This window comes from Bactrocera dorsalis, chromosome 4, assembly GCF_023373825.1.
Source record: "Bactrocera dorsalis isolate Fly_Bdor chromosome 4, ASM2337382v1, whole genome shotgun sequence".
Lineage (NCBI taxonomy): Eukaryota > Metazoa > Arthropoda > Insecta > Diptera > Tephritidae > Bactrocera > Bactrocera dorsalis.
In genome coordinates this window covers 4,299,198-4,318,143 of record NC_064306.1, presented here as the reverse complement: position 1 = coordinate 4,318,143, position 18,946 = coordinate 4,299,198, and the positions used below count along the sequence as shown (strand labels likewise).

The 18,946-nt window shown below is 37.7% G+C and overlaps 1 protein-coding gene across 5 annotated transcripts in view; it reads right to left on the bottom strand.

Moving 5' to 3' along the window:
* Window positions 1-18,946, bottom strand: part of LOC105232229 (uncharacterized) — a 271,887-nt gene that overhangs the window by 110,265 nt on the left and 142,676 nt on the right. For 3 of the 5 annotated variants that reach the window (XM_029552761.2, XM_029552762.2, XM_019992426.3), the window contains exons 2-7: window positions 17,652-18,224; window positions 15,409-15,514; window positions 15,245-15,335; window positions 14,782-15,167; window positions 13,694-14,598; window positions 13,521-13,624 (exon numbers count right to left, since the gene is read on the bottom strand). In XM_029552761.2, the coding sequence (XP_029408621.2) occupies window positions 13,521-13,624; window positions 13,694-14,598; window positions 14,782-15,167; window positions 15,245-15,335; window positions 15,409-15,514; window positions 17,652-17,716 (1,657 nt within the window). In that variant the 5' untranslated portion in view covers window positions 17,717-18,224. The remainder of the gene's footprint in view (window positions 1-13,520; window positions 13,625-13,693; window positions 14,599-14,781; window positions 15,168-15,244; window positions 15,336-15,408; window positions 15,515-17,651; window positions 18,225-18,946) is intronic. The other 2 variants (XM_049455938.1, XM_049455937.1) reach the window with 2 other exon arrangements.

The following is an 18,946-nucleotide window of genomic DNA, read 5'->3' as shown; positions in this document are numbered from 1 at the left end:
ATATCTTTTACTAAATATTTTTTCGTTGCTGCATACATTCAGGCGTTGCTGGATTGTAAGTGCTTTAATTTCGAATTTTGATTTTTAATTTCACTTATTTGTAAAGCTGCACTTATGGTTTAATATGAAAACGCACAGTTGTTGAAAGTTAGCATTCCATTTAAATGCATATTAATTAAAATAAAACAAATATTGCATAGTTTTGAGCGCAAACCGACTAATTATCACGAAACTAAGAGCAGAAAATCTCAAAAGTTAGTTGAATAGTTCACTTAAACGTAAAAAACTGCGTTCAAATATAATTAAGTGTTGCCTACATTTAGGTGCTATCTCACATTTTAGAATAAATTATTATTTTTTTGCTATTTAATGGCTTTATTTGCCAGTTCAAAGCAAATGTTAAACAGCCATAAGCAGGATTATGTTAAAAGCTGTATGTAGAACAACAAAAAGAATACTAAATTGTGTAAAAAAAAGTTTTGCGGATTATATTGCATACTTTTAGCTGCTGTACCTACAAAATAGACATAGTATTTTCGCCTGTAACTTGAGTTACATTGAAAACTTTGAAACATCTTTAATATCAGTTGAATTGTAAAAACGTTGCATACTTTAGGGCATTTTCGTAACTATTTCTGTCCGCACGATTTTCAATATTTGCTTGCGCTCGTTAAATACAAACGAGCTCAGTGAGTAAAGCGCGTAACACTTACGCACGCAAACGCACTTGAAATTTTCAGCGAGCATACTTAACGGCTCTGCACTAGTTTAAGCAAATTGTTGAATGTAGAAGAGATTATTCGATTTTTCATTATATTTGATAATGTTAATAAAGTAAATATGGCTCAAGTAAGGCTTTAAGACTTTAAATTAGGGAAAATGAGAACTCCATTGCATACTTTTAGGCTGGTTCATATTATTATATTAGGTTAGAACAGTTGAAGAGATCAGATTGCATTTTGCAATATATATTTGATAACAATAGGAAAGCTTTAGTACTTAAAAGTCGCGAAAATGAGAACTTCATTGCATACTTTTAGGCTTTATTAGATCAGAGTAGTTCAGATTAAATATGCATAAAAGAACACCAGTAAAAGAAATGAATGTAGTTGAGTTTTCATTCTTCAAATTGACAAATATTAAAATTTCGTTGCCAACTTTTAGGCGATTTAGTATTTCGTACATTTTTAATATTTTTTTACAATTAATTTTTTCAGTATAAAGAATCTTGATATTTTAGTAGTTTATTGAAAGTTGCCAATGGTTGTTTAAAGCCTATTTGATATAATTTATGGGCAGTGATACAAATTATTGCCTACCTTAAGGCGTTAATTAATATACTTAATGCATATGGTTATATTGAGACATAGAAAAATGTCTAACTTCATTATTAGAAATCCGGCCGCTTTAATGTGCTTAATTTTTTCACTTGTAGAATACTTTTAGTATACCTCTAGGCGCTAATAAAAAAATCACATTAATATAATTCTTGAAAGACACTAAGTCCAAAGTGAAAGTGCGACTCCGACTGCTTTTGGCTCAATTCATGAAAGATGCTAGTCCAACAAAAATGACAACAATAACAAAAATGCCAACTACAACAAAAAACAACAACAATATTAACGCCCTTTACTGAGTTACTGGCACAATACAATGCTTGCAACATGCCGAAAATTGCATTTTAAGTTTGCACGCAACTTTATACGCCCACTTTCGGCGCGCCACACCGCCAAGCTAACGGTATTATGTGCTGCTCGATTCAACGACGCATACCGCTGTCACACTTTGACACCTCTTCAAAGTGGCAGTAATTCAGCTAAAGCCTCCGTCGAGTCAATTGTTGATTACGCCACGCAAGGCTGCACACCACCGTTGCACGGTCACACACACAAACACACAATGCCACAGACAGTCTGCGGGTACTGTTGCTGAACTTCCGCTACATTTACCACACAATTGTAATTGAAAAGTTGCCAATTTGTGTGGCGGCAAGCAGTGCGCAACGCCAGCGGAAGCACTAAGTTGTTTGCAACACAGTTGGCTGGCGACTGAGCAGAGTGTAGCGTTTGCTCCTCTTCGTCGCACCTTACGCTCTCCCACGCTGCGGAGAGTGCATCGCCGCCTGCGTGATCGCTTGGCTGCCAATGTAAATTTGATTTGGCTTGCAAGTCAAACGTCTCTGCTGCCAAATTCATTGCACTGCAGCGCTCCGCTGATTGTTTGCGTGCGTGTCGCTGTGGCATACTTTTGGGCGTTATGACGGCAACGTGCCAACGCAAATTGTTTAGACACTTGCAATTGGCTTGCTCGCAGCGTGCTGTAGTCTGTCGACGTCTTTATATAGCGACAATGCATTTGCTTGCGAGTTGAGCTTAGAGCTAATTTAATTGACTTGTGAAAGCCAACGGAGCTCAGCGCCGTGGATCATGGCTGGTGAATATGATGTGGCTTTTTAGCAGTTGAGTGCTTAAATCAGTTTGGCTAAACGAAAGGCGAGAAATTCAATTCATTCACAGAGAATACCACTTGGATTAGGTTTAGCTGAACCTTAAATAGCCTTACGGTAAAGGTTTAAGCCGAAAACGTTTAAGCTCTTAAAGCTTGAAAGTGACAGATATGTGCTTTCAGCGAGCAAATATGTACTATAGATATACCTTTAACATGGTACGAACTCAAAAAGTGCTTTGGGTTCATTTATTTTCTAGATATCTTTTCAAAAATAGATTAGACAGAGTCTAATGTCTATGCCATATTCACAGAAGCTAATGTCTATGCCATTTGAGGGCTCATTGGGATTAGTCCTTTTGGGCATTGAGGTCTGGGAACGGATCCACGGCACAGCAAAGGTTTCATATCGGCTCCGAATCCGACTAAGGTAGAATTGAAGTCCATTTCACCTTACCAATTTGTATCAAATAATGCTTGTCACTGATAAAGACATTGTGTTGATCCGTTTTTTTTAGTACCGTGGGGTTAGACAGTTGCTGACAGCCACCCACGTAAAACATAGTCGATTTTGCTCTGGTTGTCGCTTTAGGTCATTTCATTGGCAGAAGTTAAAATTCAATCCGTTTGCCAAATAAATTATCGAAAAGTACTTCTATAGACCAACTACTGTGCTCTAGTGTGGTTTATCTGTATAGTTCTCACAAGATTCGTTTGTTCAGTGGCGTCATTTCGACAACCCATACTTGCAAAAGGTTCTTAAAAACCACACTCTCTTCGTTTGGTTCAATTCGGTAATATGTCCTTGTACATATATTACAAAGCTGGTAGTTGAGAAAGTTTTCTGGTCGATAATACAGAGTTTTTCTTATAGTTAATACAGGGTTCCAGCCTCTGAGCTGCACAAACCTGTTCGGAATGGTCTTATTAATCTGTACAGGCCCATCTTTCGATGCCGCGGTCCGAATGACCAGACTGCCTAGAGTTTCCCATATGAGGACTATACTATAGAAAGGAATCATTTCCTCACTTCGTACTTTTGGAACGCCTTCTATGGCATTTAGGTGTTTGAAATCTTATCCTTACCGTTGTTAATAATTTGTCCGCTTTGCTTGTTCCTTCTGCAGCAATTCAAGAGCAAACGGACAGTGAATTTTTCGGGCACATATGACATTTGCTTCCAACACATACCTGCAAGTCCTAGTCATACCAATTCATAGCTTCGACAACACCTTTTGGCGCTGCGAATTTTAATTAAAAACTGAGACATGTCAAGTATTTTCGGTCAGCATTTTGCAGTCGCTAGAGGACGCTGTTATACAGCGGTTGAAGAATGTTGAAATTGAGTTAGAAAAAATGTGGTAATGGGGATCATACGTATACATGGTATTAGCACAGATATGTTTGTTAAATCCATATCAAAATTGCAGCAATTGGAGTCAGCGGTAGTGAGGAGCAATCGTGTATCTGTTGTCAGGTAAAATTTGAAGCATACATTAAGGAGTTTTCACTTCATTCATTCGCTACATTCTTTCAATTTTGTCCTATTTTTTCGCGATTTTGTCTTAATATTTTTCGATTTTCTTCGATATCCTTTTGTTTTCTTGCTTTGTTTTTTTTTCCTTCTTTTCTTTGATCTTCCTTCTCTTTTTCGATTTTAACTTGTTAAATTAGCAACAAAATTGTTTTTATATGTTTAACGCATTATATGTTCCCTTCTTCATATAATGTATGTGCCTTCATTCCTTTGCCTTGTACTGCCCTCCCGCACCAGCATTAATTTTGCTGCGCTTTCTGATTAGATACAATACATAATTGATGCTTCAACGTCGTTGATTTTCAAGCTACACACATTCACATGTCTAACCCACATAAAAATATACATACACACATACATATACATATATGCATAAATAAAACGTATCTTTTAATGGATTTTTTTGCTCTCCACTCACAACATCACGCCTTAATGTGTTTCAATAAAATCATATGTACGCCTGGAGATATGCAATATTTTTTCACAACCACATCAGCAACTACACAAAGGCGTCGTTTGTGATTTTTATGCATTTTTCATGCAATTTCCAAACAGCAATTTTATGTTCATGCTTAACGCCTTACTTATATTGTTTATTAAGTATTAAAAAACATATGTAGAGATATAAAAATATTTGTAGCAAAATAAATGGAAATTCGTGTGTTGGGAGTTGCGCGTGCGTGTGGGTATTAAAATGAGTGATGAGTAATCTATGGGATATAGATTTTATCGCCATACTGTTATTTTGTAAACAAGTGTGGGTTTTAGCAGGACGCTAAGGAAAAGAAATAAATCTTGCAGGCCCTAGGGTATTTCGAATGTTTTAATCTTAATAGCGTACAGCTGCAGAGGTGGGAGGGAAATGTGTGAGATTAAAAAAAAATATTAGTATATACGAATTTCAAGCCTTTTGTGAGCGTATGAAAGCTCATATGAGTTGAGCCAAACGGCGCTTGAAATGTTAAAGCATAATCTCCAACTCCAAAGCTCTTTTTGAGATTAATATAGAAACCTACGTGGATCCTACTGAATCTAAAATGTTATCCGCAAACCTGCTCCTGACTCCTTGAACTCTTTACGATTATCCGGCAGCACATTTTGAGACAAATTCTCCAAAGAGATTATCCGTTAGTACATTCTGAGACAAAAATCTCTAGAGGAATTATCCGGTAGTATCATACTAGATGGTCAACGTGCAACAAATATAGAAGGAATTTTCTGATGGAGTAAATAAGGTATCTTTGAGAGATCGGATAAATAAATCAAGCATATTACAACAACGCCGCTGGTTATTTAGAAGTCTGATCAGTTAAATCATGCTTATAAAACGTAACTAATTACAGTGCGGATGTTTTAGTTCGATGTTTTATACGAAGACTCAATTTGGGTTTTCTTTGACTATACAGAATTATCCGGAAGTTCATTTAGTAAGAAAATTCTTTTAGATGATTTTCAGCGTTACATTTTTGGGCCGGATAAACAAATAGGGTCAGAATATTATTATCCGACCGCTTATTTATTAATTAAAATTTACTAAGATATTATCCGTCGTTAGATTTTGAGCCTACAATGACCTGAGGAATTATCCGAGAGTATATTTGAGTCTCACAATAGATTAGAAACTATCCAGAAAGGTAAATATGGTTTTATTTAGAAGCCTGATCAGTTAAATCATGCTTATCAAATATAACCAATTATAGTGCGGGTATTTTAGACCGATGTTTTATACGAAAACTCATTATGGGTTTTCTTTGACTAAACAGAATTATCCGGAAGTTAATTTACTCTTAGAGGTGTTCTAGCGTTAAATTTTTGGGCCGGATAATCACATAGGGTCAAAGTATTATTATCCGACCGCTTATTTATTATAGTGCGGGTATTTGAGTCCGATATTTTATACAATGTGTTATTTTTTAGAAGCTCATTAGCAGGAAAATCTACTCAAAAATTATCAAGCGCAAAATTTTGGTCGAAGAACCACATGGGTCGGATTATGATTATTTGGTGCCTTCTTTATTAGCTCAACTTTACTAGGAGATTATAATTTTCAGCCTTCACTGCGCTGGATGATTATCCGGGAATGCTTTTTTGGCTCTACAAGGTGTTAGAAGTTGTCAGGTGCGGTAACTGTGGTTATAATTATAAATTTGATCAATAAAAACCAGTTTATCAAATATAACTAATTATCCGTAAGGGTGTCTTAGGTCGGTATTTTATCCGAAAAATTCTTTCGGTGTCTCTTTGACTATATAGAGTTATCCGGTAGCTCATTTTGTAAGACAATCCTTTCAGATATTACACAGAGTTAAATTTGGGAACCGCACTGTTTGTAGACTTTATCTGTCGGTGCTTCTTGTAACTCCAGAAATTATCCGCTATCCTTAGCTCTAGCAAATTGCTAAGTACTCACTGTCTTTATAAATATTCTTAATCCGTAATTACAATTAAGGATTATCCGGAAGGTTATATTTCATTTCTTGAGTTCCGGGAAGGCCTTAAACCATATCCAACTGCTCTATCAGTCTTGACAAAGGCACCTTCAAATTTATATAATATTATGTTTCGCATCGAAATGTGTTATGTGTAACGCCAAGTGCAGAAATAACAAAAAAAATACAGAAACGAGCTCGCAAAGGCACCTTCAAATTTATATAATATTATGTTTCGCATCGAAATGTGTTATGTGTAACGCCAAGTGCAGAAATAACAAAAAAAATGCAGAAACGAGCTAGCAAAACCACAAAACATAATCACAACCAAGCAACATTTCTTTAATTATCAATACAGCATGCATACTAAGACAAAAAAACAGACACACACATGTGTGGTTGCAAGTCTGTGGTGGCATGCAACAAACTGTTGCATGTGCGTGCGCACAACGAGAAATGCATAGCGCGCCATAAGAATGCCACACAACCACAAGCGCAACAACGAAGCAGCATGCAATCGCATTTGATGAGTTAGAAGGGAGAAGCGCAGCGCACGCTGAGAGCTACTGGGGTGGTTGGCAGCAATGGCTGGCAGTTATTTCGAAGGCGCACCAATGTCGGCCGCTTGATATGCATTGCCTTTCTGGCTTTTGGCTATGACATTTGTGGCGCGCGTAGTGGTTACGTCGCACTGGTGCATGCCGCGCGCGGTCTGCAATCAGAGCGCGCTGCGTGTGACGCGGCAGCGCGGGTGGCGGCTGAATAGCCTTGGGCTGGCGACACAATTAATTGACTGCAGCATGACGGCTTGTGGTCGTTGTATAGCGTCAGTGATTTGCGCTGGCGTATATCTAAGTATATTTTATGAAATTATAATGTAAAGCATTGAAACTAACACATAAATGAGCGCGCGTTCATTCATTTATTTTTTACGCGTTGCAGCGCGCGCTCGAGCCATACATGCACAGGCTTACGCGCTCACATTTTTTTGCATGCAGGCATTCAACAATTTGTTGCAAGCATACACAGTGATGTTTTTTTCTTGTCGGGTGGTGCTAAACAAATGCTCGGCTCACCTTTAATGGGCGGTACGCTATTGTTGTTGGTAAACTTGCGCGAATTCACTGTTTTAAACTAAATTTTCTTTACAAATTATTGTTGTTTTTGTTGCTATAGCGCTCAAATTGTGGTTCAAATATAAATTATTTACTTAAACTTTATAGGCTTAGCATTTAAAGCAACTTCACTCAGCTATTTCGCATTTACAAATTTAATTTTTGAGCGCTTTTGTTGTTTTTGTTGCATGTACTAACTATGTTGCACGCAAAATAAATATTTTGGGCTATCACTGCCTTTTTTATTATATACAAGTCTGTTTTAAGCCAAAAAAGTACGCGTGGGCGTGTTGCGCCTTAAGGTAGACTACAGTTTTTATCGTTTTTACATTTCGTTTGTATTTTTTGTTCAAAATGCAAACTATATACAACGCCATTGGCAGCTGTATATAAATATTGCCATTCACCAATACACACACAGTCGCCAAAACCTTTTGTAGCGTCGCTGCTCGCTAGCGCGCTCACTTTCTCTTAGCACAGTCACGCTTTTAGTTAATTTTTCTACAAATTTTTTGCACAATTCACGCAATTTTATGCACAAAATATTTTGCAATAACCGTCGCTTACACTTTTATGCTCATGCTTATGTGTATTACCTGTGCGCTGCATACTTTCAGGCGTGCACAATGATTTTTCGCACTTTTCAGCTGCTTGCGGCAGCATGTCGTTAGCGGCAGCGCTGTTGCTGCTACTGCTGCTCTGCATGGACGTCACAGGTGCCAGCGCACACCTTGCAACAATAAGTGGTGACAACAATAAAAACAAAAATCGCACTTAATAAACTTTGGTGAAGAGCATGCGAAGTGTTGTATACTTTAAGGCGTGCTCGCCATTTCTTTTGGCGCCCATATGTAGCGCTTACCGTGAACGCGCTTGTTGTTGCAAGTCACTATTCAATAACAATTCGTTGCACGTTTAACTGTAAATGTTGGCTTAAACATTTTTTTTCTTATAAAAATTTCCACAATTTCTTGCAATTTCTCATTTGTGTACTCTGTGTCAGAAACTCAACTGCTTGGCTTAGAGTTTTCACTTTCTAACGTTGTATGCGCCACCGACGCGTCGCGTTCGCGTTTCAACATAAACTAAAATTCCGAATCCTTGCGCTGTTGCAGGAAAGTGTGTTAATGGTGCCAAGAGCAGCCAGCGCGCAGACAGCAAAGTTGAAAATCAGCAGCAGCGGCGTTGGCAGCAGCGCCAACGTCGGCGTCAACCACAATAGAAAGTCAAAAGGCAACAACAATTTGTGCTTGATGCGCTTGGGAAGGACACGCGCACACTTATAATCAAATGCGTGTACGTGTACGCTGCACTAACACATGCGCCAAAGCGCAGCGCCGCAAATACCAACAAACAATACATTCGTAGTCGACGCCTACACGCTTTCACTTGTCATCGTCTGCGCGCTCAACTGTCAACATAGCAAGAGCGCGCACGACAACTCTCTCCACATATGTCAAACTCATTTGGCGCTGTATTTGTGGCCAAACGTCAAACGCGCTAATATCCTTTCGACAGCTAAAAATGTCAATGGCGAGCCTCCTAACTGACGTAGCTTCTTGTGCTGCTACTCACACGCGCTCACCGTTCTCGCAAGTATGCCATTGCTATTTATGTATCGTGTTTGGCGCTCTCAATTTTCTCATATAAAATATTTGAGCGCCACACTTGTGCTTGTTCCTGCTCGCATTCATCAGCTGCTGCTGTCATTGCGCCATTAATGTGTTAAGCCCCATGCAACCAAAAAGCACACGCTTATACCACAACATTTGTCCCACCAACCCACTCCGCTCTCTTTTTTTATTACGCGCTCCTTCCATTTTGTTCTTCAAATGACATTTCCCCTTAGTAAACACAGCTTTTGTTGTTGATTTGAGTACGCGCGCGCATTTTTTTGACTTGTAGTAATTTGTAAACCAGGAGCCAAAAAAAAAAGTTGGCAGGTGCAAAAAAGTCAAAGCTTAGCGGGTCAAAGACCAAATTGCAATTGCTGACAGCTTATTGTGGTGTTCATCAGTGAAAACAAGTATTTCTATGTTTTCTGAGCATAATGGTCACCCTGTGAAAGCTTTGGAAAAAGCTTTCTAAATCTGAAAACTTTAAAAGCTTGAAAGCTTCACAAATAATAGTTACTATATTTTGAGCCATAAAAATAAAAAGTTGTATATGGAAGTATGGAGCAAATTGCAATTATGTTTTTTGATATAAAATTTCAGCTTTGCATAAAAGTTTAACTGCTTCTTTGAGAAGCATAGCCTTCTGTAGTTTTGGATTACTTTTTGTACTTTTTCAGAGAAATAGTTAAATTCTAATGTATCAAAGTAAAGTCCTAAAAATATTTAATGATATTGAGAGCAGATCTTCTTATACAGAACTTCCAAAAGACGATTTAGAGTGGGGTTTCAAATTATCCTCTAAAGCTCACTGATCACAAATGATTCACAGATTACTGTAGTAAAAATGGTTCTTGATTAAAACAGTGTCTGAAGTATATTAAATGTATTTGAACCCTATCCTAAGGACACAGCTTCAAAGTGATCATGTAGTAGATATCTGCAGGTATCAAATATCAGAAGCTCAACAGTAATACTTATAAATCGCCTTTTGGTACTAAAGGCATCGAACTATATTAAAAAAATATGTCGAAGAATCGGCTAGGGTATACAATTCATTCTAATTCATTCGGATCCCAATAATTAATCGTCAGAGTGATCATAAAATATTTTCTGGTGACGATGTACTTTGAATTGTATTAAAAACTTATCTCCAAGAGTCGAGTGTGGAGGAACTCATTCTCTAGTGAATGTTTGAAAAATTGATCCTAAGGCTGTAACTTATAAATGATTGTTAAGAAATTTCTGGAGGAACGAGACTAATTAATGATCATACATAGATAAGATATTCGGAAATGATACTAGAACTCTATTAGGTATGGCTAGAGCAAATCGAGAACTCCAAAAAGTTTACAGAAAGTGTGAAATAAGTGGCGCGGTTGGTTTCGTCGATTCAAAGACGGCGATTTCGATATTAACGACCGTGTGAAGGAAAGCCAAAAACCTTCAAGGATGGTGAATCAAACGAAAAAGATCTTGCTCCAGCATTGAGAGTCATCCACCAAGCCATTTCAAAGCGACTATATACGTTGGGGATGATTCAGAAAAAATTAACTTGGGTTATTTTTTGACCTCAATACCAAGAGAGGCACCAAAAACTTATTCCACAAGACGACAACGCTCGTTCTCACGTTATCAAACCGGTTAGAATCTACCTGAACACGCTTACTAGGGAAGACCTACCCAAGCTGCTATATTTGCCAGCTATTGAACTGTTCGATTATTATTTGTTCCGTTCGCTGGCATATGATCTGGCTCAGAAGCAGTTCCACTCACAAGACGACAACGAAAAATTTTGCGATTCTTGGATTGCTATCCTCACAAGATGAAGAATTTTAACGTAAAGATGTTCTAGTTTTGCAGGAAAGCTTAGAAAATGTTGTGACTGGCGGTGGAGTTCGATACGAATAGTTCATTTGTAACCATTTCCTTTCATTAAAATAGCATTTTCACTAAAAAACAGCGGGAAGTTAGTTGTGCAGCTGATACTAAGAACATTTTTCAATGGAAATGCCGATCTAGAGAGTGATTGTCTAAACGTGGCATAGTATGTGGTTTGGCAGTATGCTGGGAAACTTTAAACAACCTCTCAAGTGACAGGTAGAATAGTTATGTGCGGTGATCTTTTTAGTGATTCTGGACTGAAAAATATATGAATTGACGGATCTGTATAACTGATCACAAATTAATTATCAAGATTATTAGAGATGCTTATCATCGTTGACCTGGTAACTGATAGATCGGTTAACAAAATGATCTCACTATAAAAATGTGCAAAAGTTGATATTAAATTAATGGATTGCCTTCATATCGGACCACTTTAGTATGTTGCCACCATACAAGGTGATCTATCAAACCTAGTCCTTGTATGTAAAACTTTTTTATTAAGCAAAATATCTGCACGAAATTTGGTGTAGATTATTTTCCAAGGCAGCAGTACATTCTGCGAAAATATTGTTCAGATCGGAATACTATTGAATATAGCCACCATACAAATCGAACGAACAAAATTTAGTCCTTGTACTAAAAAGCTTCAGTGCACCAGAATTTAATCTTTTTCCCGCTCTTATTACCAACCTTGTTCATTGCATGCATATATATTAAACAACATGTTGCAGCAACATTTCCACACCAATAAATCTGCCGCAAAACATAATGACCCACATAGTGCGTGCAAAGCTCGTGAAAAACTCTTTATGTGGCATGCACATTTTACAAAGAAAACAACAGTTATGCAGCAATTTTCACTTACAAATGCACAGAAATACTCGAACACACATGCAACTTAAAAATATATCTGCAACACGCGCCGGTTTATTGCTGCTACAATAAACAAACAAGCAAGGCGTTAATTAACAGTTTACCACTTAGCAACAGAGCAATTAACATTGACACTCATTGCTGTTGAAGCGTACATTATCATCTGCAATGCTTTGTTGCATGCAACAAATACGCATCGAATGAGCAGCGCACTTTATTTAATACCCTCAACAACTAGCAATAGCGATTGCACAAATCATTGGTACAGCATGTGGCAGGTGTGAGCGAGAACTGAGCGGAGTGGAGTAGTGAAAAAACGGAAAATTTATGCATATTACACTTTGAAGCTTGCAACAGTTTTATTACATTTGTATGAAACGCAACTTTGCGAATGTGTTTTTTTTGTTTTTTGCTTTTGTTGTACGAAGCGTGTCCTTTCTCACTTTCTCACGCTTACTCGTTGTGCTTTTTAATTGATTATGCAACAGTGTTGCAAGGACACTTGTTATTTTAACTTAAATGTTTTGGGTGTATTGCGAATAACAGGAGTCTTCAACGAGCGAAGAGGAGGTCGATGGGAAGAAGTACAAAGTTGCGGAAAAAAACAAAAAAAAAAAAACAATTAAGGGTAGAGAAGGCTGGCTGCTACATCCCGAACATTCATTAAGAGCCAAGGTAAGCCATCTTGGCTAGTCATAGGGAACGCCATGTTTTATGGTACATAATTAAAAGTTCTGTGTTCCAAGCATTTTTCTGAACCAAACCCATCATTGCTTCTACTCGATCTATGGCACTTTGTAGTTGAAGGCCTGAAAGGCGAAGAGACAAGGTGAACTTACAGTCTGTTGTCAAATAGTTTCCTTTTTTCATTTTCTGCTATATGAAGAGACCTAGACACCTCTCGAAACCTCAAACTTATTGATTTCTCGGCGAAAAGAAGTTATCGATCTTTTGATCCGAGCTCACGAGATTTTACAAAAAATTTCATGTTTTTTTTTGTCTCTTAACGACTTTTAAGATTATTTTAGTGGCCATCTGAAGGCTGCTTTCAATAATCGCAATGTCAGACCAGCCTCGACCAGAACTGGAAACTCGTATTTGGTTAATCATAAAGCATATAAATAGAACTCTTACTTAGGGGATGAGTTTTTATGAGTTTTCGTTTAAGATCTGGTCCTGGAATAACCTAGATGCCTGTGAAGTCTAAAACTCCACTTTTTTCTCGGCTCTAAAAAGTAAGCAGATGTTTGACTGGTGCTTAAGAGGTTTCGAAGAAAATTAAGCTTGAGTCTGTCTCCTACAAAAATCAGATAAGCAAACTTCTTTTTGATGGGGATCAAACTGCAAACTGGCTTCATGCTCGCCGCGACAAACAAGAACTCAGAATTGTCATAATTATTCATAAAGAATTTATGAACTTCTTGTCAAGAAACTTTATATAATTTTCGTGAAAGACTAAAGAGGAAATCCAGTAACTTATTCGTAATTGTCTTCAACGAGAAGTCGAACCTTTTCTGTACTACCCATTATCAAAACCCTGACACTTAACATAACAATATGTCTTGTCCTACCTAGTTGTACACTAGCTTTCTTCAAATACCAATATTAAACGTGTACTCACCGGTCTGAGTGCTGGAATCGAAAAAAGTACTAGTTGTCTCCACGGTCATTGTGCCGATGGTGCCATCAATGATTTGTGCGCTTGAATCGCGACGACCGCGATAACTGTTAAAAACATAAACAAATTTATACAGTAAAACCTCAACATTAGTTATGGTCATTTCTGATACCCACCGACACACATCGTCACTTTGCGAGCTCTGACGTCGAAAGTTTCTGCAACGTATCATTTCCTCTGTAGTCGATTGTCGACGAAAGCCACGTGCTATTAAAATTTCTTCAGTGGTCGATTGTCTACGAATTGCCGGTCGCGAGCTCGTCTCCGCCGACACCAATGGTGGTGGTCGCGAGCAAGGACTTGGATCACGCGACGAGCAACAGCTATTCGAATCGGGAGAACGTGAGCTGCGTGCAGCCGACGAGCTCTGTCGTCGCAGCGTCTGCCGCCGTGGACTGCCGTCGCGATCGTGACTGCGATCGGGTGAGAGATGTGCGCGTGAGTCACGTCGTCCGCCACGTGATGCACTGTCCGGACTAAGCGAATCACGACGCGACGTGCGCGCACCCGGACAATCCTCCGGCGGATCGGGGCTAAGCGCCGGCTGTGAGCCACGTCGACTGCCGCCAGGCAGGCAGCTCTCATCGAAAGCAGTTGCTTGCCGTTGTAGACGTTGCAAGCGTGGCGCACGTTCCGGTGATATACCGGCTTTAGAATCGCGTCGATTAACGCGTCCACACTGCGTAGTCGAGTCGCGACGTCCCTTCAACGGTGCGGTGGGACTAGTGGCCGGCGGTGTCACTGAGCTGGTAATGATTGTTGGTGGCGGTAGTGCTTGACAAGCAGAATCGACCTGATTGTAGTTGGTAGTAGATATTAACGGTACTGAATCAGAGCCAGCTGAACTAGTTGAAGGACGTTGCTCTTGACGGAAGTTGGGAAAATCGGGTGCAGCCAACGAATCACGTTTCTTGGCGGTCATGCCACCGATCTTGGGTGGCGGAGGCGGAGTAGTGGCACGGCCAATGTTGCTGTCGCGTCGACTCGAGAGATAACTTTCACCCGAGCCGCGACGCGAGCTCTGCAATTAGGCGTTTGCACAAGGTAAAACACACACACAACAAATGGTAGTTGGGCGGGAAATGTCAGTTAAGAGGAAAGAGGAAGAGAAAGTGCGAGATTAGGATGAAGTGTAGAGGTTAGCACGAAAGCAGAGGAAAAGAGCAAAGTCGTTAAAGAAAACGCACAGCATACAAACACTTACGCTACGTCCGGGACCCTCCACGACAACCGGCACCACCACAGTGGGCTCCTCGGCGGCAGTGCTCTCACGTCGATTCCAATGCTTCACAAACTCGGCCGTGTTCGAGTCACGACGTGAACGCATGCTGCGTATACCCGAGTCGGCGCTAGACTCGCGACGTTTGCGTGGTGTTATATAAGTAGTGCCGCCACCGGGGCCAGTTGACGCATCGGTGGTGGAGGTGCGCCATGGTAGGCTGCGCGCCAGGTCAGCTAAGGTCTCGCGACGATTGAGTTGCGCCTTTTGGCGTTGACTTTGTGTTGGCTGCTTGGCAGCGCCACCGCCGCTCCATTCGCGCAAAATATCGGTGAGCTGAGCAAGTGAGCTGCGCCGACGACGCTGTAGACCTGTGCCGCGGCAGGGGAAAGTGTAAAAAGAAATAAAATTTAAGTTATCGAAAGTCTTGTGCAGCGTAAAAGCTTACCTGGTGGCGGTGATGTACTAGGGGGCGTGGTTATCTGTGCCGCAGAGTCGCGGCGACCACCCAAACGCTGTCGTATGGTAGACTCCTCCAGCTGAAAGTGCGTGTGACATGCAAATTTAAAGAGAAATGTAAAGTATTCTAGCGCAGTGTCTACTATTACTCACCTGCTCTCTGACCATATCGTCCCAGCCATTGCCACCCTGCCACACCAGGCCCACCTGGTGCGACAAAATGGGCAGGTTGCAGACAAAGCATATCGCTGTCATGGTCCTGAAACGGTAACCATAGCGAAAGTTGTATAATTTCAAAGAAGTGTGCTTGGTAAAAGTGTGTTTGTTTGAGTGTAAATGTATTTACAAAGAAAATAGCAAAATTAGTCGAAGAACATATTAGTTTCGTGTATTACTGTCAAAAGATTCAGGAAGACAAAAGCATGCATTTGTTTTAATTTTTAGTTCTACGAATGTGAAATTTTTTATACTAAAACTTTTTTTCTTTTTTATTTTAGGATGATGTTTTGAAATGCAACCCATGCGCTTTATATGAGTATGGTAAGTTGGAAGAAAAACTATAAAATTTTAAAGATAAATTTTAATAATAGAAAAAGTATTTAAAATCGATTATTTTAGATCGAAAAGTGATAAATACCATAAGTAAGTAAGAGAATTATTTATCGGAAAGAATAGAAATAGAAAAGTTTCAAAATATGATTTGTTTTGTTTATTTTTGGGAAAACTTTAAACATTGAAAGTTTTAAAGACTACATAGTTATATACAATTTTTGGAAGTTGGAAAATGTTGATAGTCGCCTAAAACGAGGCAATCTACAGCTTGTGCTTATATGTAGTAAGAGGAGTGAGGCAATTCGTGAGGTTAGCTGGAATACTTGGATAGTTGCTGGCTTCTACGTTGAAATTTTCTTCTCCCACTATTAATGATATCTTCTTGTTTCGAAGTAAATACTTTTGGTTTGTTGGGACAATGGTCTGTCTCTCGACTGTCCAATTGATGATATCACCTTGTTTCGAAGTAAAAAAATTTTGGGTTTGTTAGGACGAAGTTCTGTCTCTCGACTGTCCAGTTGATAATATTTCTTGTTTCGATATAAATATTTTTGGGTTTGTTTGGACGAAGCTCTGTATCTCGATTGGGAATATCAGTTTTATAAAAACTTGCATTTAATCTGCTCTTCAAACATGTTGTAGACTTTTTTCATTCAGAAAAAAAACTCTAAAGTATTCCAACGACCCAAAAAATAAATTACTTTTATAACTATTGAATTGCTAACCGAAATTTTATGCACTTTAGGCCTCTATTTCCAGCCTTGTGGTAAAAAAAAATACGCCTCTTTAGAACCAAACTTTTTGGAATAAGAATTCGTGTTCGAATTCAGGCATTTTATGCCATTTTGATTAAAATATTTTTATTTCAGTAATATTCAATATTACTTCCTCATTTGACTCATCTATCTGATACCCAAATTTGTATCTAAAATTTGTTGTGCTATAACTTTTTTTTTACTCTTCACCAATAACTTTCTTCAGTGAAGCAACTGGAGTTAATAAAAATATATCAACAATTGGCTCTATAAGGCAAAATCTTTTCTAAAGGCGCGGAAGCCTTAAAATTGTAAACCATTTTGTCTTTGCTGTGATTATATACTCAGTTTTTATAAGAAGTCCATTAATTGACATTTTTGGTTTGGAACTTAGATAATAAAACTTCTTAGCAAAGTTCACAACCACAAAAGTTTTGATTTCTCCGTGTGACATATAAAAATGTTTCTAAAATAATAAGTTGAGATGCGAACTACAAGTAACTATAAACGTTTTATAGTTCCTCAGCAGCATATATATAATATATTATATATAATATATTATAGTGAAATTTATAGCAAACTTGAATAGTTAGTATTGTATTAGTTATAGTTAAAAGCTCTTGGGAAAATACGTTTATAGCAGCAGGTTTAATTTAATTAGAAAAAAGTTTTATAAAACTATTTAATTTGAAAAAGTAAATAATAATTTAAAGGTGTTAGAATTTTATGGCACAAGTGCTATAAAACAGTGTTAAGTGTAGGCTATATACAAAAGAAGTCAGACAAAGCGCGGAAATATATATACGAGTACAGCAAGCAAAAGCATAGTAAGGATTTCAAAAAGCTTAGATAAAAATAGAAAAAAGCTCTGAAAAGCTTCTTAGGAAATAAACAAAAAGCTTTTTCGAGCAAAATTTATAGTAAAGCTGAGAAGTTTAGCGTAAGCTTAGCGACTGAAGTAGAGTGCAAAATAAATAAAATTATAATAATATAATATATTATATATAAATGAAAAAAACTATATAAAAGAAAACTTCAGAAAAGTTGCTGAAGATTTGAAATTTACTGACTTCAAATAGACTGACTAACTTTTTGCGTATGTTGGTCGTGGCGCAGGGCTGATCTATGGACCTGTAATGCCGAAGTTTTGACATGGCGCATAGTTGTGGCGTCGGCGATGACAACGGCGACAACGGTGATGATGGCGACAGCGACAGCAACGTCGGTTGGCAACGCGGACTAATTTTGACTGATTTATTTCACTTAACTTGCGGTGGCAACTAAACAAACGACAAGCGACTCAAAAAGCCAATGCAAAGCAAATTGAAAAGCGCTTATATGTGGGTTTCCAACAAGCTGAAAATCTATACCTTTTGTTGTGGCAAGCCGTCGCTGTTGTTGTGCTGGCAGCTGGTTGCTTTTGCTGCTACACTTGATTGTTGTTTAGTTGTTGGAGTTATAGTTGGCGTACAAGGGTTTAATGCTACCACTTTTCACATATAAAACACACATACACACTAACACATGTAGGGTTCGATATAATATTTGATTTGTGGGTTTTGTATGGGTATGTGGATAGTTTGAGTTGGCTTGGTGGATATATATTTTTATTTTTTATTATTATTTTTTTTTGGAGTTGGTTGGCTACTACACACAGAGAAACTGGAAAAAAGAAAAGAAAATTGACAAAAAATTACGAGGGGAACACAGTTTTGATTTAAATTCATATTTTTTGCATAATTGACATAATATGGTTAAAAGGGGGGTACACTGAAAAAAGTTACACAGCGTTCAATAATATATATAGTTAGGTAAGTTGGGGCTGTACAGCGGATTTTTGGATTCAATAATTTTCATTACAAATATGCATGCGTAGATTGTATAAATTTTAGGGGTTTTAAGTAATATTTCGCTTAAATTATTTTTGTGTTAATCTTTTTGAAATAACTTATTTTTTATATAATAATGTGTTTATAAATATACTTATTTATATTTTTTAAAAACCTTATTTCGAATATATCTAGCTGAAAATTTTCTGCTAGGAGTAGCTTGTATGTAGCTTATAAACACGCTACATAATTTGTAAGGGTGCAAAAATTCCTTTCAAAAAAGTTATTGAGAATTGAGTTTTTGGTTTTTTTTTTGAAAAAAAAAATAATTTAAAAATTTTTAGAAAAAAAAATTGAAATCAAAATTAAAAAATTATATTAAAGAAACAGTTAATTAAATAAAAAAATTAAATTAGTAAAAGATAATTAACTCAAATAAAAATTTATTTTAAAACATCAAAAACAAAAATTTTAATTAAAACTTTAACTTTAATTAATTAAAATTTTACAAATAATAAATTAATTAACTAAATGCAAATTTAAAACAAAAATTAA